Source organism: Trachinotus anak, unplaced genomic scaffold (genome assembly GCF_046630095.1).
Source record: "Trachinotus anak isolate AG129_WGS33_773 ecotype Australia unplaced genomic scaffold, CSIRO_AGI_Tana_v1 ptg000007l, whole genome shotgun sequence".
NCBI lineage: Eukaryota > Metazoa > Chordata > Actinopteri > Carangiformes > Carangidae > Trachinotus > Trachinotus anak.
This window is the reverse complement of record NW_027273858.1, coordinates 13,386,542-13,406,824: the sequence shown is the minus strand read 5'-3', so window position 1 is coordinate 13,406,824 and position 20,283 is coordinate 13,386,542. Positions and strand designations below refer to the sequence as shown.

General features: G+C 41.7%; 3 protein-coding genes across 8 annotated transcripts in view; 2 read left to right on the top strand and 1 right to left on the bottom strand.

Annotated features, from left to right (window-relative positions):
• The window catches only part of wdfy4 (WDFY family member 4), a 40,022-nt gene extending 30,813 nt beyond the window's left edge, over window positions 1-9,209 (bottom strand). For 2 of the 3 annotated variants that reach the window (XM_071480739.1, XM_071480738.1), the window contains exons 1-10: window positions 7,830-8,805; window positions 5,913-6,170; window positions 4,696-4,801; window positions 3,750-3,874; window positions 3,267-3,395; window positions 2,941-3,130; window positions 2,181-2,370; window positions 1,698-1,858; window positions 315-547; window positions 77-216 (exon numbers count right to left, since the gene is read on the bottom strand). In XM_071480739.1, the coding sequence (XP_071336840.1) occupies window positions 77-216; window positions 315-547; window positions 1,698-1,858; window positions 2,181-2,370; window positions 2,941-3,130; window positions 3,267-3,395; window positions 3,750-3,874; window positions 4,696-4,801; window positions 5,913-6,170; window positions 7,830-7,874 (1,577 nt within the window). In that variant the 5' untranslated portion in view covers window positions 7,875-8,805. Of the gene's footprint in view, window positions 1-76; window positions 217-314; window positions 548-1,697; window positions 1,859-2,180; window positions 2,371-2,940; window positions 3,131-3,266; window positions 3,396-3,749; window positions 3,875-4,695; window positions 4,802-5,912; window positions 6,171-7,829; window positions 8,806-8,842 lie in introns of those variants that run through there. The other variant, XM_071480737.1, reaches the window with a different exon arrangement.
• Window positions 9,210-9,456: 247 nt separating this feature from the next.
• LOC139622969 (palmitoyltransferase ZDHHC13) lies at window positions 9,457-15,345 on the top strand. Its single transcript, XM_071480744.1, has 10 exons — window positions 9,457-9,613; window positions 10,309-10,444; window positions 10,528-10,638; window positions 10,759-10,891; window positions 11,880-12,058; window positions 12,230-12,303; window positions 12,412-12,574; window positions 12,663-12,745; window positions 13,104-13,294; window positions 13,748-15,345. The coding sequence occupies exons 1-10, from the start codon at window positions 9,493-9,495 to the stop codon at window positions 14,234-14,236; spliced, it is 1,680 nt and encodes a 559-aa protein (XP_071336845.1). The 5' UTR covers window positions 9,457-9,492; the 3' UTR covers window positions 14,237-15,345.
• Window positions 15,346-15,560: 215 nt separating this feature from the next.
• The window catches only part of arhgap22a (Rho GTPase activating protein 22a), an 11,792-nt gene continuing 7,069 nt past the window's right edge, over window positions 15,561-20,283 (top strand). Inside the window, exons 1-2 of one of the 4 annotated variants that reach the window (XM_071480725.1) lie at window positions 15,561-15,756; window positions 16,023-16,122. In XM_071480725.1, coding sequence (XP_071336826.1) covers window positions 15,754-15,756; window positions 16,023-16,122 — 103 coding nt within the window. In that variant the 5' untranslated portion in view covers window positions 15,561-15,753. Of the gene's footprint in view, window positions 15,880-16,022; window positions 16,123-16,340; window positions 17,016-17,042; window positions 17,507-20,283 lie in introns of those variants that run through there. The other 3 variants (XM_071480724.1, XM_071480726.1, XM_071480727.1) reach the window with 3 other exon arrangements.

The window sequence follows — 20,283 nt, the reverse complement described above, 5'->3', positions numbered from 1 at the left end:
CAGAGGATACATTTAGGATTAAGCAGGAGTATCCTGAACAGCTCTGACTTATACGTTTCCAGCTAGCACTGCTCACCTGTGAAAACACTTTAGAGCCGCCACTCCAAACTCTATCCCGGCCACCCCTCCAGCCAGTTTCCCAGTCCAAATCTGCTTCAGCACACTCAGCAGTGCACGCAAGGTCTCATGGGGGATGTAGTTCAACTTAAATACCACCTGTAGGAAATTCTCAGCATTTAATCAGACCTCATATGCATTTTATATCAGAGAAAAAACAAGCACAGAGAGTTTACTGTCAACATTAGAAGTCGTACCATCTCCAGAAGCGAAAAGAATAGTTTATGGACAGCTGCTGGTTTACGCCACACACAGGCAGCCACCTGGGCCACCGACTGAACAGTCCACTCCAAGAGAAAGAAATTGGCTGGATCCCTCTCCCATATTGTCTGCAGGGTTCGAAGAAGCTGGCAGCACAGCAGCGAATCCTGGGAACGCAGCAAGGAGGCCTGCAGCAGGTGGAAGGCCTGCAGATTCTTTACTGCTGAGCCTGGGGACAAAGGTACATTAGAATATGAAGAAAAAAATCTGAGCACACTTAACCTGTCAAAGGAGGTTTCACCCCCTTAAAACAGGTCATATTGAATAGAACTTTTTGAAGAGGGAGAGAACGTGTCCTGGTACTAGTCTGTCACAGACAGTTCTGCAAAACAACAGCCTGAGGTCAATTTAGCTAAAAGATGTTTTGAATGTAATGCTTGATTTATCTGATGGTACAAGGTCAGTCAGTCAATTTCATAGAGAAATAAATCATATGCCAAATCCCAAGAAGCCAATTGAGTTAAAAAATACATAGACAGATTGAACAAACAACATAACTTGCATGAAAGCAAAAGAAAAGTAGCATAATCTGCCCTGATGAGGTTTGTTTGGTGTACTGTCAAAATATTTAGAGAAGGTCTTAGATTTGGGAGCCAAAACACACTTGTGTTTGTTGTGAATAAAGATATACCTGGTTAGTAATGGGATTCATTTTCACATTTAATCAAAATTGCATCAGAATCAAATCAGATGAGCAGAAAGCAGTCCCTGAACCCTCTGCTGGAAAGGGATCTACTCCTTGATGTGATAGATGTGTCCTGAGTGTGTGTGTCAGTGTGTATGTTTGGATAGGTATGTGTGTGTTTATTATGGACACTCTATTTATGAGTGTTGGATGGAGGTGTGTGTGCATCTATGATAGATGGCTGGTTGCTGTAGGCCAGTGTTGAAAAGATGTGGGGCATCCTAACAGAGTTAGAGGGGAAGCCTCCACTTCATCATCCCAGACATAATCACCTCAGCTTCCCGTTAACCTGAGGGGTGTTGTGCACTGCAGCGGGGAAGCAGTGGGGGAGTAGGGAGCCAGGGTATGTGGTGAATCAGGGAAAGGGGAAAGTGGGTGGTGCAATTTGGGTGGGTTATATCAGGGCAAAAGTGCAAAGGAGAGATGAACTGTGTGATCATTTGGGGGCCCACCCCCTCTCCCTACACCTACCTTTGCTGAGCTATGCAAGTGATAATAATTAGATAGTTTGGAGAGTGCTTTTGGAGGGGATTGTTCAGAGTTTATCCTCATGGTACAATCAGCCATTAGAGTTAATTAGGGAGTGGTGCCCAGAGAATAACAATGCAGAATTTATGTTGAAGACTTGACCTACCTTTGGTGAGCGGTGGATCAAACTTAAAGCTCGGAGGCTGGGGGTTGGTCACACAAAGAGCCACTTTCAGTTCAGTTTTTCCAAGCAGGGTGAAAGACGCAATGAGAGTCAGCAACTCCTCCACAGGCTGAAACTGATCCACGGACACACCTTCCTCACAGCTTATGATATTATAATGATATGAGACAAAAAAGTTTAAGTTAAATAAGTAGCAGAGAGAAATAAAGATTTCTCAAAACTGACTCTAAGAGCAGAATATTAGACTCATATGAATTATTGTACCCTTTGAAGGGGCTGTATTTACACCATTTAATTTCTCAGGACACTTATTTTCTCTTGCCTTAAAAAGACAAGGAAGACAAAATAAAAAAAAATTACCTCCTTTTTAATTCTCTAAACATGCATGTCTAAGCTGACTTATTTACTACTAATCCTGAAAACACAGTTTTTTCATTCTTCTTCTGGTCATGTCCTTTTTCTCACCGTTTTAGGATGTTCTCAAGGGCCTGGTAGCCGTTGTTGGTGTCAAACTCAATGAAGAGGGCAGCATTGAGGGGATAGGTGTCTCTAATGAAGCTAAACACAGCCACAGCCACCTCAGCAAGCAGCGGTCCTGAAACGTCAGCACTGATGTGCAGCAGGTTCTGGATGCAGATACGCACACAGTTCTTGCCTAATGCGGGAAAGGCAGTGTTCTTGGTAAGTTAAGTCGTAATTGCTCAGAGGCGTACAGCACATCAGAGCACAGACAACCCACAGTTGACACAGTTTCCAATTCAAGAAATGTATCACCAAGGTTTAACAGACTGCTAAAGAGCGAAGATGTATGTGAGCAAAATATCATGCTGGAAAATGCTGCTAACTTCTTGATGTCCAACACAAATCAAAGTAAACTTGTGTACAAGAACATTTGAGTGAATCATCTGCACTGATGGGCACATCATGTGAAACATACTTGCAGTGTGTTGTGTGTCTTTTATTGGACTGTGAGGTCATGTGTCACTGTAAAATCAACTCATTACTGGAATAAAAATATCTTTCTGCACAAATAACTTCTTTGAACAAAATCTAATTATTCACTTACTGTGCAGCCTGTTTCTGTTTTTCTGATTTGTGTTCAGGATTTGTCCTTGTGTGTACAGTCTCATCGTAGGAATAGTATTTATTACATTAAGGGGAAACATTTAATGACTATAAGCTTAACAGATATACTACTTATCCCAGTAGTTTTGCGTTACCTCACCTAGAAAGCTTGGAGCAGTGTTGCTTGTCGCTACAGCGGAGACTGCCTTGAGGACGCGGGAGGCCTGGCGCCTCCAGGGGGCGCTAGTCTGATCCCATAGTGATGTGAGGCCAATGATAAGGCACTGCAGTTCCTGAGTCTCCACCAGTCTCTCCACATTGGTCGGCTGCCCACAGAGCTGGAGGAGAACCTGGAAAAGAGCAGGTTGAAGAAGTGAAGGGTGACACCAAAAGAACAGAAACAGCACAGAGCACAGGCAGGTAGAACATGATGAGAAATGTACCGAGTAAACAAAAATGTAACATGAGATTATTGCCTCAATTGACCTGTGTTAGTGGTTCCTGAAAGGTCTCCTCTATGGCCATGTTCTCCTTTTTAGCTGGAAGGCACACTAGCAGGTACAGACATTTCACCAAAGCAGCGGGAAGTCCTGGGTTTATGGAGGACAATATATCCTAGAAACATACACAAAAAAAAAAAAAAAAAAAAACAGTGTTCACATTTTAAAGGAATTTTCTAAAAACTAAAAACCTTAATGATGACAATTCGAAGTGGAAGCAATTCTGGAAAAAAGTCTTTATTTATAGAAGATATTTAGAGGTATGAACTAACAATATAAATCTATGTTGTCCCAGGTTTGCCAATCGAGGACTTTCCACATAAGTTAGTGACTCACACTAAATACTGTATAAAAAGGTTATCAATTAAACAGCTGTGATCAGTGATTTTTTTTTTGTGTTAGACTGAAAGTGCTGCACACACTTTTCAGTCTTACACTAAAAATTCATTAACTGTTCATTATCACTCACTGAGCTGTCAGCTGTCAGCAGCAAAAGGGACTTTAACAGCAGCCATCCTGGACTTTCTCCCGATTCACATTTTGTGTTTTTGTCCAGCCTCTGGAAGAACTGGACCACCTCTTCACGAGCTGCCTCTGAAAACACAAAGGACTCAACATTTACTGAGCCATGACCCCAAAAGACTAAAAACAAAGGCAAAAAGACAGCTACATACTACTACTTCTCTACATCATCTATTGTTTCTAGAAAACGCTCAAATCTAACTCCATATGACAGTCCAGTACAGTCGCATTCAAATCGAAAGCAACATGCATATCTGAAAAGAATTTGGGTAGCAATGTGTTCTCATGGGGGATTTCATTTCTATTTTTGGCAGGCACGAGCTTTCAAGCTACACAACAGTTGTTAAACGGTCATTCTTTTTTTAATATGACAGTAGTGTGTACATAAAAAGACCCACAGAGTCTAGATTTGAGAAAGAAAAGTCACACCTTTGTTTCTAAAAGAGCTAAGTAATATGAAATAACTACTACATGCACTAAACATTACACCATATCAAACTTGCACCCAGTACCAGAGCTTTATCCAAAAAAAAAAAACAAAAAAAAAAACAGAAGTGTCTATTTCCCTAAAAACTCAGTTTGATTCTCTCTGCATTCTGCAGAAAAACACTATTGCAGCAGCATCAGGAGTAACACAAGAGAGACGGGGAGAAAGACAAATGACAGAACATCAGCCTCAAGAAATGAACTGTGTATGAGGTGTTTCCACTTTTTCTGAAACAGATTGCATGTGCTTTTCCAATTTTGATAAAATGACACAAGTGACATCTACAACATGAAAAAAACATAGTGGAAAAAAACCACAGTACACTAAAAAAGCAGAAGTAGACAGAAGAGGTGTGAAAGTCCCTACACCTGGAAATAACTGTGCTGATATGAGCAGTTGTTAGTACCTGCAGGCCTTTCTGCCAGTCTGTTGTGGATGTTATGGATCACAGTGTCAGCGGTGAGAGCTGCAAGCCCCTTTACGTCCAAACCTTCAAGTCCATCATCACAGACCTGGAATCAGAGGGGAGAGTGTCCATCTTGCAAAGATACGGAATAAACAACTGTTCTGAAAGGTTTAATACAGATGTTGATACCTATGTTGAATATCTGTAAATATGCTGACAAATTTGAGTCATACTGAGGTGTTTTTGTCCAGCCCGTTTATCTTTATCATTGAGAGTATTAGGGGATAATATAACATGCAATTAATGGATAAAATGTCAGTCTTTGCTTATTGTGTTAGGTCATCTCATCTGTACCTGATATGAGGCTTTCAGGACTTTACCCACTATAGGCTGTATCTGTGCATTATGATATTAAGTGAAGCAACGTTAACACATTATAGTTGTATCTCAAGTGCTTTTGCTAATGCGCTACACTATAAATAATATAAAGCCAGTGCATACTACATGCTCTTTTCACTTCCATAAGAGGATATCGCATTTCACTGAGTTTGCTATTCTTAAGTGAGGCCCTATGTTCTGGTCAAATCTCTGGTCATGAGGCTTATCCGTACACCCGCACACATACACACACACAAACCACACACAAACCAAAGAGCGATTATGTCTGCAGCTGTAAGCCTGATCAATGGTGTTACTCACACACACCCACGCATACTCAGATGGAATTTTCAGTGTGCACACAGGTAAAAAACAATGGGAGGTATCTTCGTAACTGTGACACCCTTGAGGCACTGACAGTGAGAAATTCCATTTCTTCCATTTAATCAAAGTGAGGCCTGAAGCTATGGATGTGAAGCACTCGTGAAGTAAACTGTATTGTTTTACTGAGAGATCACATTCACATTCATTCAAAGGACAGCGCAGTAGTGGGATCAGCTGAGGCCCAAACATCTGACTGCAGACTCATGTCGTTTTAATTGTTCATTCCAGCAGACTGGAACAGTGTTTGAAGTCACAGTGCCCTGAGGTATCCATTTAACCTTTTCAACGGCTGATATTAATTAGAACTGTGGCCCTACCATGATCCATTAATGATTCTCCAGTTGAGAGTCTCTATTTATCTGTTTATGGAGTTTTCAAAGAGAAAAACTTCCACTTCATTCAGAATAGAAAATAAGTAACTCCCTCAGTTGACTGATGAAGTGGAAAATATATACCTGTATGTAGAGAGGTAGGACTTTGACTAGATGCTCCTGTCTCTGCTCTAAAGGAACATGGTCAGTTCTTTGGTCAGAGCTCGAGTTTGTGTGAACTCCCAGCTCCTGTAGTTGTTCTCTGAGCACTTGTAGGAGTTGAGGGTTCCTACAAGAACCCTCTACTTTCAGCTCCTTCAACTCCTCAGAGACAGGTAACTCCCCTGAAGCGCTCAGCTCTCCAGTTTCCTTATTGATCCTCTCCCCTTTAGCAATCTGGTCCTGGAAGGAAAAAAAGAGAGACAGCCAAAAATTAGAAATCCTCAGACTGTTTCATCTCTTTTTAGATATCCTGAGTTGACCTAATATCCAAAATATTGCTTAATCATATTTCCTTGGTCTCATTTCCTCAGTCTCAAACCATACCCTCAGTCCTCCTCCCCTACCTACTGAGCACAATGTCTGCATTGGGAAAACACTAGACAGAAGAACAGACCACTGCAAGTCATGTGCCACTCTCATTAACTACTTAGCAACCTCAGTGAGGGATCCCTATCGTATTATTGATGGCCAATTTTCAATAATTGGAAGGATATAATGCCATTAAATGCCATCTTTGAAAGCTGAAACCCTTCCAATCCTCCACTGCATGGACTAAATTTACCACTCATTTTTATACTATGGGTTATATCATTTCCTCTTCAACAGTGCAGTTTAGCTACCAACACTAATTGTGCAACAGTATGATCATACCTGAGCCGTCCTGTAACTTACAAGTAGAGGAAATTTGGACAATAAAACAATTGTATGTGTAAACAATTTGAGGTTCACACATTCAAAAGATGGAGAATCAAGATTTGTTCTTACAAAATCAAATGTCAAGTGACATCACCTTTATTGCGAGAGCATGTTTTAAAAAATGCAACACGAAGGAAATCAAATCCAAAGAAAATACAAAAAAAAAAAAAAAAAAAAAGCACACATCAATAAACAATGTCAAAGGGACAGAGCAAGAATATCAATCATGTTGATCCAAATGCTAAAGAATAAAAGTGCATTTTAAGCCTGTATTTAAAGGAATCAATGGACAGGTCAGATCTAATACAGAAACACACTGGAACTGGAACCCAGTGCTTCTCAGAGGCCAGAATAGGGTTAACATGGTCTCTCTTCCAAATACCCAGCTAGATTTTGCTACTGCGTTGACCTGCTGGTCAAACTTTAAATATCACACCCATGGTTTTGACAAAGGGTTTAACAAGGGAGAACATGTTGTCTAGGCAGTTGGTAATTTATTTGATGGAGTCAGAGGGGCCAGTTTCCAATGTGACACTGATAAAAACCCAAGGATGTTAAGGCCCACTCAGTATTGCCCCTAATATTGACAAAGCTTTGATAGTGTGACATAATTTCTCCATAGTTTCAAGCCTTTCACAAAGGAAGCTGCCAATCCATGTTTTACCCTTCTCCATAACACCAGGTGTAGAAGAGAAGGAGACAGTTTGGTGTTTGACTCAGGCTTGACTCAAGCATTGTTTCCTCATTACAGTGATATTATTTTGGTCACTATCTGTTTTGAGACACCCATGATGAACAATAAGGGACATTTATAGAGACAGACTGCTAAACTGGTGAGCCAGAGCCAGTAGACTCAGTAATACTGGTACAGCAAGTAAAAGGAGAGTCAGTTCTCATTCCACAGAAATACATTAATACTTTGATGTTTCCTCATGTGAGAACAAACTGTGTGAAGTGAGCGTGTGAGACTCTGACAGCAAGAAAGTGCAAAAGCATTCAAAGTCACTCCTTACTGATAAAGCGGCACATGCCTCTATTGAGTTTTACAAAGTGAAAACGTATTCATGAGTACATGCACACATGGCTTTTCAAAAGGGGAAAAAAATAATAATGCAACACGCAGTTAAGTACTTGTATTCTCACCTGTAGCTGTGTGAGAGCCATCTGGGAGTTTCCAAGCCCTGTCATCTGTGCTGCGTTATCCCAGTGAGTGAGTGGTCTGTCTCTGTTCCCATGTCAGGAGGGAAAGACAAGCAGAGACCTGCTAAGACACGACTTGCTCCTACAGTGTGGACCCTCCTGTAAAGCTACCCGCCCCTTACTAATCTGCAGCAGGCAGGCTGAACTTTGGACAAGCGGAGTAACTCGCATCAGCTGGCCCAGGTCATGTGCCTTCATACTTCCTCAGAGAAGCAGAAGTGAAAAAACTCTTGTTTGGCTGGTTGCATGGGGCCCTCCCACCGCAGCTCAAAGAAGAGTCCCTTCGCTTTTTATAGACGTGTCATGTCAAGCTGGCATGATTATGAATCCCCAGTAACATGATCCCATGATTCACCACAGACGGCATCGGGCACAGGTTGTTGTGGATAATTTGAAGCCTGCTTTTAATAATTGGAAGTAGTTGAAGTAGTTTAATAGTTGGTTAAGTTTTGTTTTCATCTACTTCTTAATATTTGGTTCAAATATTGAACTTTCAATCATCGTGTGTTAGTGTAATTTGAATGAGTAACTGCTGTGTTTGTATTGGTGACCAGGGGTAAAAAAAAAAAAAAACAAACAAAACACAGCAATGACATATTTTAGCTAAACAGCGCCATCTTGTGGGGGTTTCATGGTACAGAAATACATCGACAATAGCCAGTTATGGGGAGACAACACGCTGTCCTGAAGTAAAAGTACAACCTTAAAACCTGGCCAATCATGTGTCATAGACCTTTTATTTACTGACGATATGTTAGCAAAAAAAAAAAACAAAAAAAAAACCCTACAGGTGTAGACAACAAAATTATGTCGTTCATAGTCGTTGTCTGTGTTTTTTGTGCTGTGGTGCATGCTAACACACTGACCATGGTGACTCTTTAAGGTACTGACTTAAACTATCATTAATGTCATTAATTATAATCCAAATATAAAAGGTCAGAGAGAAAGCAGCATACAAAGCCCCACTCCACGGTGCACTGGTCCTCTTTGTTGTCCCTGTGCCAGCGCCTGCTCTGGGTTGACTCCGGCCGGTACTTCCCCTTCTGTGACTTGACAAAACTTTATCCTTCCGTGCCCAAAAAGTTGGACTTCTGCCAGTGTGGCAAACTGTGTATGATTACCTCTAGGCAGGTTCATAAGAGGCAAATAATCAAGAATGATGCCTTTTCTTTCAAATGATAAATAACGCATTTGTGGCCATTTATGACTTTATGTTCCCACTATGGCTTTGCGTCTAAAAAGTTGTATATACTCTCTGCAAATAAAGTGTATTTAATTTTCAGCCCCAATTGTATCCATGTTTAGTCGTCAATGCCAATTAACGTTTGGAGGTGTTATCTTATTTATGGGGACCACGTGTTTTGTTTGCGAGCTGACGTCACCGGCCATGTGGCCGCTTCCAACCAATGAGGTGTCCAGGGCGTGGTCTGCCTCAATCAGTTTAGCACAATGAAGGATCCCCGTTACTTTGCAGCGAAAGATGATCTCCCTTCTCGCCTTACGTTATGATGTTGTAGCGCTTCGTCCGAGGAGCTGATTTTGTTCCCGTTGCAGTTTGCAGTGAGTGGAAATAGTAGCAGGCCGCTCCTGTTGTGCACTCATCATAATGCATCCGATGCCTGTGTGCTCCGTTAACGGCGGAGACATATTTGACTGTATACAGAGGGGAAATGTTGAACAGTGTATACAATTCGTTCAAAGTGATCGATCAGTCCTCAAGCAAAAAGGTAAGATATAAAAGGACATGAGAAAGATCACGTCTTGGTCCTGTCTGTGTTGCTCTTTTATTTGCAGAACATTTGTGAAACTACAGGCCACTACTTGATACTGTGTTCCTGTCAGCACATGCATGGTTTTCAGCATTTAACTGTGGTTGTATTTCCTGATTTGCTCATAATAAAGCCAGTAAGCTGCAGATGAACATAGTTCACTAAGAGAACAAACCTGTAATACCTGTTGTCATGTGTGTGTAATACACAACTGTCGAAATGTATATCATATAACTAGATTAAGTAAAAATGTGAAAATGTTACAGCACTGAACAAGTCTAATTTTCCATCATATTGTATTCAAAGGATAAGTTTAAACTTTATCATGCTTCAGTGTCTCCTGATGTGATTTTATCCTGATGCCAAGGGGAAACGTAACACTGCTGCAGCTCCTCTGTGAGATGGTCTGGCACAGATCTAGATGGACAGATCCTGTGACAACACAGCACAAAGTCACATTGTGCCAAAGGGAACCCTAACCCCAGCTCCAGAGGGTTTTAACAATCAACAGGCTAACACACCATGAATTTGTGTCACGTCTTATTAGTCTTATTGTGACTCATCTTATTAGTCTCAGAAACTGCATATCCAATTTGAAGGTCAGCATCTTCAAACCTGACCGTAACCATTTGCATGTGTTTACCTTCTTCCAGGCTGGGGTGGTTTCACCCCGCTCCACTATGCTGCCCTCCATGGTAACCGTGTCCTGGTCGACCTTTTCCTTAGTAAAGGAGCTGACCCTAACCTGACATGTGATTCAGGGCAGACAGCCTTTCATTTTGCCTGCAGGTGAGCAAGAGCTCTGTAGTGTTAAACAAACATGCCTGGATTCTCAAGGTGTAATAACAGTTTGTACTTCTGGCTCCCATCAGGCAAGGGAACATCTACATCATACACCAAATGATGCAGTATGGAGCTGATTTACGCCTCATAGACCTGCAGGGAAAGACGTCACTGCATCATGCAGTCACTGGGGGCAACATGTGAGTAGAGGAAACAACAAGTCTTGTTTTTGTGTTTGTCTTTTTGTCTTTTCTCAGTGTGTGACTGCACAGTCCCGTACAAATATTACGCACATACTAACTGTTAGTTATCGCTCCCAGTGTTGCAGTGCACTATTTGTGGGAGACAGGAATGTTCCGATTCTCAGACACAGACATGTACCAGGTGACACCCCTACACCTGGCTGCATCCACAGGCAACACAGAGGTGGTCCGGTATTTGCTCAGAGACCAGGTAAGATATTGTCTTCACACGCTCATATGCTCTAGTTGACTAACAGTGTTACACAAGGGCATGATCGTACTGTTAATGGAAGCATTGGGTCAAATGAAAACTGTTGATGCAGCAGCTGCAATTTACACTCAGCAAAGAATGCGACTTTGCTCAACTTTTAGCAGCTTTTAGTCACTTTTAGCTCACTGGTATTGTTCTCAAGGTTCAGTCTTGTGCTCATTGACCTCCAATGTAAAACTGTGGGCAGCCACTGTCAGCAACAACCCACCATAAAATATCAATTAAACAACTGGCTGGTGGAAAAAAAACAAGCAATTCTCAGGCAGAAAACGTGGTTTCAATGTACACTTAGTTGTCAGTGTATACAATTAGTCACGTTGACTGCAGTTATACAGCTCTGCAAAAAAGCTGCCTGTTAGGTGTTGATTTAACTCCTTGATCATTTTTATGGCTGCAGTACGTGGTACCATTGACTTGAAATCCAGTACATTGAAAAGTTTAGATAATAATATTAGGGTTGTTCACATAAACAGTTTAATCACAATCAGACATTAGCTGAAATATGATGAGAGATTAATCCATCTGTTAGCTATACCGCTTATATTTGTAGGGTCACCAGTCAATCACAGGACTTACATATAGAGACAAACAGTCTGTCATGCTCACATTCACACCTACTGGCAATTTAGAATCTCCACTTAATCCAGTTAATTCCTGGAGGGGTGCAAACCCAGAGCTGCTGTCGCTGTAAGGTGATAGTGCTAATCACTGCACCACCACGCCATCCACAGAACTGATCCATCCACATAAATGTAACCAGGGCTCAAAAGCCCCCCCCCCCCCAAACCACAGATAATCTTAGCTCATATACTACGAAATAGAACAAAGTTCAGTGAAATCTTAAAGATGCCTTTATAAAGCTGGACCTAGTGCAGACATGACCATCTTTTAGCAACTTTGAACCTCAACTGTCCTGTTTGTGTCTCAGAGATGTGCTGTGGATGCAGTTGACCAGCAGGGAGCGACAGCGCTTCACGTTGCAGCAGAGAGGGGTGGAGTGGAGGTGTGCTGGACACTGCTGCAGAGAACAGGATGCAGGATGCTCCATCAGAAGAACCACAGCGGCCTCACACCACTGGATCTCAGCAAACAGGGGAAAACATTTAGGTGAATCTGCGGTCTTAGAAATATCTGAAAAAACACTGACTAGCAGGTCACTGCACAGGTCTGTAACACACCTCTGTACCTTTAAAAGATACAGTATGGTTGCTTTTCCAGACTTCACCATTTTTTCCTAATGCTGATTAATACATAGCTATACTGTCTATTTTTCTCTAGACATCAGCAACTCACCAAACTACTGAGTCGGCACATTATTGAGCCAATACACCACAAGCCCAGAGAGTCTCATGGTAAATATTACTCTGTGGTTTTCATCATGCACTTAATAAAGTTAATAAAGTGCTGTGTGTGTCAGTATACTTGCTGGTACCTTTATGTTATTTGTCTTTTCTCACCAGTTCTATACTACTGGACACTGTTTTTTCCAACTCTGAGTGGAGCTGCCATCCTGCTAATAGCAGCCATGTTGGGAGGCTATGGGGGTCTGATCTGTGGCTTGCTCTTCCCATGGCTGGCTAGAAGCATCTTCACACAGTACCACCGCATGACCACATACCAAAGGTTTGACAAGCATTGCAGAACATATCAAATGTATATCAGGAAGTCAGTGTATTTCAGTGTTGGTGATAACTCTGTTAGTCCATTCCAGGTTACCCAACCCGATCTACTTGGGAACCCTAATAGCTGGCTTGTTCCATTCCCTGCTCTGCTTCTATGGAAAAGTAATGCCTAATATCCTTGATGAAGGTGACCCACGTTAAGTCTTAGGCCCGTGCATATTTTTGGATTATCTGGCTTTTTTTACTGCTGCCCTGGTTGCAGTGTGGTATAAGGATCAGTTGGTCTGTTGGTCACATCACATATCCCACCACTGAGCCAATGTCTATACATGTACTGAGCTAATATCACAATCAAATGAGCATATTACGCTGTCATTTGCTTAGCACATTCATACTCGAAGAACAAATACCTTGCATTTCAGCCACTCTACCCTAGTTGTCTTGTGTACCCAAATATACACAGTATGGCAAATATAATTCAGGATTTGTCTGTATTGAAATTGCAAGGGTTCGTCCTTAACCTTTTGAATGTGTGTGGCCAAACAGTCCTCTGGTCCAGGTGTCAGTGGTCCACTTGTCCCTAGTCCTCGGTTTATTCTGTAAGGTTCTGACACAGGACCCCGGGACACTGGACAGAGCAGATGCAGATCCTCGGTTCTCCTGTATCGCCGACCTGGTGGAGAACAACCAGAGCCCTCACAGGTTCTGTCCATACTGTGAGGTAAGACATTCACACTGGTCATGGTTCATACACTCATATCTACCTATGTATCCAGTTATCCAGGTTATCAGTCTTTCTGTCTGGATCTAGAAATGTACACACAGGCTTTCTCCCCTTGGTGTGTGCCCTCACATGGTCTTCCCCTCCCAAAAGTTCTTTATACACCCCTGTTAAAATCTCAGATAGAAAAGCAGTCATGTAATGTACTGTATGTAAAATATAGTGATCAAATATTTATGGTGATTAAGTCCAGTTGATTTACATCACATTGTGAAATTAAAAAGCAGGAACGGTAAGAAATAAAACAGAAAACCCTTGTATGCTTTTGAAAAAAGTTGACATTAAAGTTAAGATGCCAGTTTTCTACTTTCTGGACTAAATCACACAAAAAGTTACATTAGTTTGTACAAGTATGTTGCTGTGCTCTTCAGCCTGTCTTTGCTTTCCTCATAGCTTTTTCAGCCTGACTACACTAAACACTGCAAGCTGTGTGAGGTGTGCATCAAAGACTATGACCATCACTGCCTTTTCCTCAACCGCTGCGTCGGCCGGGGTAACCACCGCCTCTTCCTCTTCTTCATCCTCTCCATGGTGATTGCCCACCTTCTTTTTGTTGCCATAGCAACAAGCTACCTGTACGACAAGATGCCTGCAGGCAGTCGAAGCTTGTCACTGTGGCTCACGTTGTTAGGGCAGGAGTTCTGGGTTGTGGTCATGATGGTTATGAACACACTGACGCTTTTGTGGGAGGTGTGGCTACTCACGGAGCAGTTTGATGCCGTTGCCACGGGAACAACCACGTACTTCCGACAGTGTGAAAGCTCAGCACGACAGAGGTCTCTTGGACAGCGCTGGGTTATTGTGCTGTCCTTTCTGCTGGAGGGTCGAAGACGGGTGGGCAGCGGACAAACAAGAGAGGACAAAACTGCCATAGACATTTAAAACTGCCGGTTTGTCTCGTGTGCAGCTGTTTCATCATCGCTCACCTACAAATTTACATTCTCAGTTTAGAGTCTTTGGTGGGCACTCAACTTTGTCCTCTTTAGAGCCAGTAACTTTCTAATGCCGTATAACATGTTGTACACTTGAATGTAAAACTTTGGTCATATCTAAATATTATATTTTAATATATACAGTCGTCTGTACAATAGATTCATCAGCAGATTTGTCCACAGTGGCTAACAGGATAAGTACCACTAACAGTTTAGTTGTTCAGCTAGTTTTTAGAGACCTCACTGAACACTTTTAAGATAACAGTGTTTTTGATTAACTTGTTGAATAACATTGTTCTGTGTGAAGTACTGGATATTTCCAAAGCTGTATTTTAAAAGGGAACATCTCTGATAACATGACTGCTCACATTCACTGCTGGGTTTTTCCCACTCCACATCATCAGACTTTTTTGACATCATTGTTATTTTTGCTTTAAATAAAAGCATAAAGCACACTGTAGATCAAAGTTGTGAAGATTTGTGTGCTCAAAACAAATGGCACGTTCTGTGATTAGCTAGTGATAATGGTTAATAGCAGGTGCACTGAAAGACTTTGTTCCTAACATAATGCTATTACCTCGGCGACCTGCTCCCAGTCATTTGTACCATGACACTTCCTCTGCTCTCACTAATGGGACGTGCTCTTTTCATGCCTTCAATTACACACACTCATTTCCTATGTGTCCCTCAGGACCATATTTCTAGATTATAGATGATGCTCCCCACACCCCTCAGAGGCTGGTGTGTCTGGACTATGTGAGTGGCTATGTCATGTGATATAATTTAGTGTCTACTGTACAGCCTGTTGTGCATATGGAGTGGTTAAGACGAGTGCATGTAAGCCTGTGAAACTGAGTGCTTTTACTGTATTACTCTGTCCTTGGATCAGTGTTATTGTATTTAACTGGCTGCCACTTGTCGCTATCCCAGTATATTTTATATTTCCTGATGTATTTTATCTGTGGTGACTAGTTTCCAAGATGATACCTCATTTATGCCATGATGTGTTTTTATGCTATAGAAAAAATATGTTTAATAAAAAATCATGAAATCTGCCTTTTGGAAAAAAAAAGAAATGTTCTTTTCTATCTCACCGTGTTGCTGGAGAAAGCTTGTGACCTTCCCCCTTGATTTACATAAGCAAATCACTAACAGCCACAGCTCCTCATTTTACCCTGTTACGAGCAGAGAAGATGTACAGTAATAACATCTGAAGGAGAAACTCATAATATTTTTTAAACAGAAGTCAGCAGTTTTCACTTCTCCATCAAGCCATCACACTTCCTGAGTGGCAGACAGACTGAAAATCCAGATGAGGAGGACAGTGGGACACACCTGTGTTTTATTTCTCTGAGTACCAACAGTACCAATCACAGCAGCTGCTTCGGGTGATGTGACGCTTTCCTGTGCAGCACAGAGAGTCTGGCTCGACGCTGAGAGTTGTCCGGTCCGCCCAGCTGAGATGACATGGCAAGTAATACTCGCATGACTGTCTTTACTTCCTGACTTCTATCAGAATCTGTTCACATCAGCATTCCTCAGGCACACGTCACTGGTGTGTTGATGGCGAGAACAGTATCCCCTTCTCTTTGGGTATGTGAATGTCATTAGATTTCTGATTATCAATTAAACTGAGATTTCAGTCTTGCCATTGTTTAAACTTTGAGTGTCCCTGTGTGTGTGTGTGTGTGTGTGTATGTGTGTGTGTGTGTGTGTGTGTGTGTGTGTGGCTCTAGAAATGGGCCCAGTGGAGAGGGATACACTGTGCAGACGGGTTCATTGCCATGAAACCATTCAGGACTTCTCTGACCAGTGATAAACAAAGGGCATCAGCAGGTAAAGCTCTGTTTTTAGTTTGTTTTGCGTAGATGATCATTGTATGAAGCATGCTGATGATCTATGTTGTTGCTTATGATTCAGCTGGCTGGCTATCTAAGCTCTCATATAAAGTTAAGCTCTTAAGTTCTTTTTGATTTATGGGTCCACACCATTTCTTCATCACCTTTCTGAGCTCCTCTGTGTGTGACAGGGTATGAGCTGTCTCAGCAAAAGTGTAAAGAATTAAATATCTGTGTCAATAATGTGCTGCTACTCCCATATAAAGTCTTTGTAAGGGGCAGTGCATATTGTTGACCATCTGTCATTGATTGATTGATTATGTCTGAGCTGAGTAGGTTATCTTTTCATATGAGAAACTTCAGTCAGCTCACCCTTCCAGCAGAGTCTCTGTACTGCACTTGAGTCTCATCCAGCCTCCTGAACTGCAGCATTTATCTGCTTTATCACATCACTACCAGACAGAATAGGAACAAGAACATCGCACCCTTGAGTGCTGTGGCTTTCACCATACAGATTCCTGTGTGGTGTGGCATTTCCCCTTAGGCATATAATTCTCAGCCTGAGTGAGTCATGATCAAGTCAGGGTTTGTCAGTTTTAAACACATGCCCACCCAAAATGATCAGCCCTGCCGTACATCTGCAATTGTTCAGACTCATAGACAATACAATGACACGTCCACTTGCTCTGCATCAGTCTTTTAATAGTGAGAATGGTGTCAGTTAAATCAAATGTATTGATTTGAGGTTGTACTCCAGGTACAGACAAGACCATAATCAAATCTCCATAGGCAAACAGCTGGAGGGACTGTGAAGACTGGCGTGATGGGGCAGCCAATGTAAAGAAATGGGTGGCAAGACATATGACACACAGCCAGACGTATTTATAGACAGTGAGAAATTGATACTGAAAAGTGTGTAGCAGAAGGCAGAGAGACAGATTGCAAAGGAGAGAGAGTGAGGGAGTGAGAGAGAGAGAGAGAGAGAGTGGGCAGGGCTCTAGGTATGTGAGAACAACAGCACGCCGGGCTGGTGGGACAGAGAGGGAGTGAGACGAAGGGAATTATAGGAAGAAGAGGAGGGTGTGTGGTTAAGTGCTTGTAAGTGTGTGTGTATGTGTGTGTGTGAGTGTGTGTGTATAATCAGATGGAGACAGTGTCCAAGTGCAAGACATTGAGCCGGAGGAGAGAGATGCTCGAAGAGGATGAGGAGTAACAGGGCGAGGCAGCAGTGTGAGGCGCTGAGTGTGTGAGTGTGTGTGAGTGTGTGTGCGTGTGGTGGAGGAGTAGTGTGTGAATAGAGGGATGCAGTCATGTCTCTGTGAGAGGGAGCAGCACAGCAACGGTAACCATGCTGAGCCCCAAGATAAAACAGGCACGCCGGGGTAAGCACGGTCCCTCCTCCCTTTTCTCCATCCCTCCTGTACGCTCCATGTCTTTTCTTTCTCTCTTTCTTCCTTGCTGTCCTCTCCTCCTCCTCTCCTCTCTTTCTCTCCCTCTCTCGCTGCCTCTGCAGAGCTCCATCTGACCTGCTGTCTTTGTAATAATAATAACATCTATATTGTTGTCAGTGCTTTCATTGATAACGACATCAAATGTGTGTAACAATGCCAGACTCGTGTGGAATATGCAGACCGGCGTCATTCTGCATCCCAGTGACTATTAGCAATGACCTGAGTTTTCTTGCATGATCTGAAGCTTTATCTGCTGCACTCACTGAGAGTTAACAATCACTACTACATGGTGATGTAATCCCTCATGTCTCTTGATTGTATGGTCCTCATTCTTAAAAGATCTGATCCTGAGGGAGATACTGTGGGTTGTACTAAACATGGCTGCTGGAAGGATAATTCCCCCTATGGCAATGGTCTGTATCCTGACATGCTCACACCTGAACACATGACTACATGGGCTGTGGTTTTGAGCAGGTGACAGACTCGGACATGAGCAGGGGTGAGGAGAATGCATGGGCTCACAACAACTGACTGTCAAACATAGTTCCTCTAACGTATGGTAAAATCCACTTGTGACCACATAAGTCGGGACACCACACATGCATGCCTCTCACATGACTGTGTGAAGATGAATATGGAAGCTGTAAAACACCGCAGCAACTCCTGTTGCTGAGATTATCAGATGAGTATAAATACTTGCTGTGCTGTTCACAGCAGGTGGTTGCTATAGACAACCAACACACACTGCTTCAGGTCGCTGGGGGAGTTGTGACAGTGGCAAATTATCTCAAGGAAATTGACCTGTATTGGTTTTTACAGGAGAGTATCCACATGATTGCTGTTTCAGAGGCATTGCTGCCCTGACTGGAAATGACAGTCTGTGAGATTTGCTGGTCTCCTTGAATTAATTTCTTTTTTTCCTTTTTTTTTTTTGCATGAAAATTGCTGCAACAGAGTAAAATATTGGCCAGCAGCAGCTTCAGGAACCTTTACTGTTTGTGTTCAGGCAGAGTTTCATTTCTCCCCTGGCTGTCCTTGTCTTATCCTAGACCAACTGTAAAAATAAGACCATAAAAGCGCAGTAGCCACTTAAGTTTGCTTGCCACGTTTTGTGCTCTTGCCATCTCTCATTTGCTGTAATGGTATTCTCCTTTGGTTAGATTCCCAGCTCTGCTCTCCTCTGACCCTTTTATGCAACATCATTCAGGGCAAATTCAGACAGCATCACAGAGCTGGATCTGCACTCAGAAACTTGGATATCAGACCTGAATCCTAAGCAGCAAAGTGGAGTGTGGAGTCTAACAGGAAGATGTTAATGGTAAAACCCTGAGTAATCAGATGTGGTTCAGGCTTCTCTCCAATATCTGTTTGGCTGAATAATTGTTTAAGTGTAAAATACCATGAAGTCTTTTAGCCATTTTATCATTTCTGTAAGATTTCATTCATAAGAAAAGGTCCAAACTGAAGAAGTTTTGCTGTACATTTTTAATTACAATCATTACAAAATATTATTATGGTCTCATTTATGTTAATGAATAACCCAAAGAAGTAGTAGCATGTTTATTCAAGCATTTGTACTGTCATATATATATATATGTATGTCTGTGTGTGTGTGTGTGTGTGTGTGTGTGTGTGTGTGTGTACATACCCAACAGTTTACAAACCAAAAAATAATACACAATGCTATAATACATTATTAATAGTCAGAGCAGTTATAATGTAACACTGACTGTAATAATATAATATATAATGACAACTTTTACTTACTTCAGTGTGTAATGTAAATAAGTAAATCTTCTACAGCTCTTACTAATTCATTTTACAGATTAGCATTTTAAAACATACAATTTTAAAATCAATCTAGCCGGAAGTATATCAGTAACTCAACCAACTCAAATGCTGTTTACCCATAAATTAATCAATAAAAATATTGATTTACATAAATTAATTAATAACAAAATATATAACCGTTTAACACTCACAGGGGGCATGTTTCTGTGTTATTGCTACTTTTATATATGATACTTCAGGGTATTTTGCTAATAATATTTAGGTACTTTTACTAACTTACTCATGTAAAATGTGCTATTCCTATTTTGATTTAAGTAAAGGATCTGAATACTACTAGCTACCGCTAATGAGCTCATAAAACAGCCCATTAGCAACATAAAAGTACTTTAGTGGATATGTAAATTATTTTATCAAATATAAGGTGATGCCCTTTAAATGACATTTCTTTGAAAGATAATTTGATTCTTGTGCAGTTCCAGTAGATTTCAAAGGAAACAGTTCCTCTTTGAGATTTTTGAAGAACATTTTTTTATAGATGTGCACAACACAGCCACGTCTGCTGTATTTTTAGATTCTGCTCTGTCTGCTTCTGTTCTGTTAATGACTGCTTCACGTGGTCTGCAGTCTTCTCCCTTCCCAGTAATCATGGCTCTGCAAATGAAGGACGTCCAGAGAGGGGAGAAATAAAAGGTGGAGTCCAGACAGAGAGCTGATAAGTAAGAAAGAGAGAGAGAAAGAGAGAGGGAGAGATAACAGGAGAGAGAAACAGGAAAAGAGATTTCAGTCCAGGCCCTTACAGATACCTTCCCTGCTGTCCTCAGCAGAAAGCGAGATGCAATTAACAGGAAAAAAGAAGCCATTGATTTCTCTCTTCTCTCCCCTCTCCCTCTGCCTTCTGTTTATCTCTCTCTCCTTCT

Bases quoted from the DNA above. Each gene is read 5' to 3' on its own strand.
- LOC139622969 (XM_071480744.1), top strand. From the start codon at position 9,493: ATGCATCCGATGCCTGTGTGCTCCGTTAACGGCGGAGACATATTTGAC. The intron at 10,445-10,527 runs GTGAGCAAGAGC...GGCTCCCATCAG, and splicing joins GCCTTTCATTTTGCCTGCAG to GCAAGGGAACATCTACATCA. The intron at 13,295-13,747 runs GTAAGACATTCA...CTTTCCTCATAG, and splicing joins GGTTCTGTCCATACTGTGAG to CTTTTTCAGCCTGACTACAC.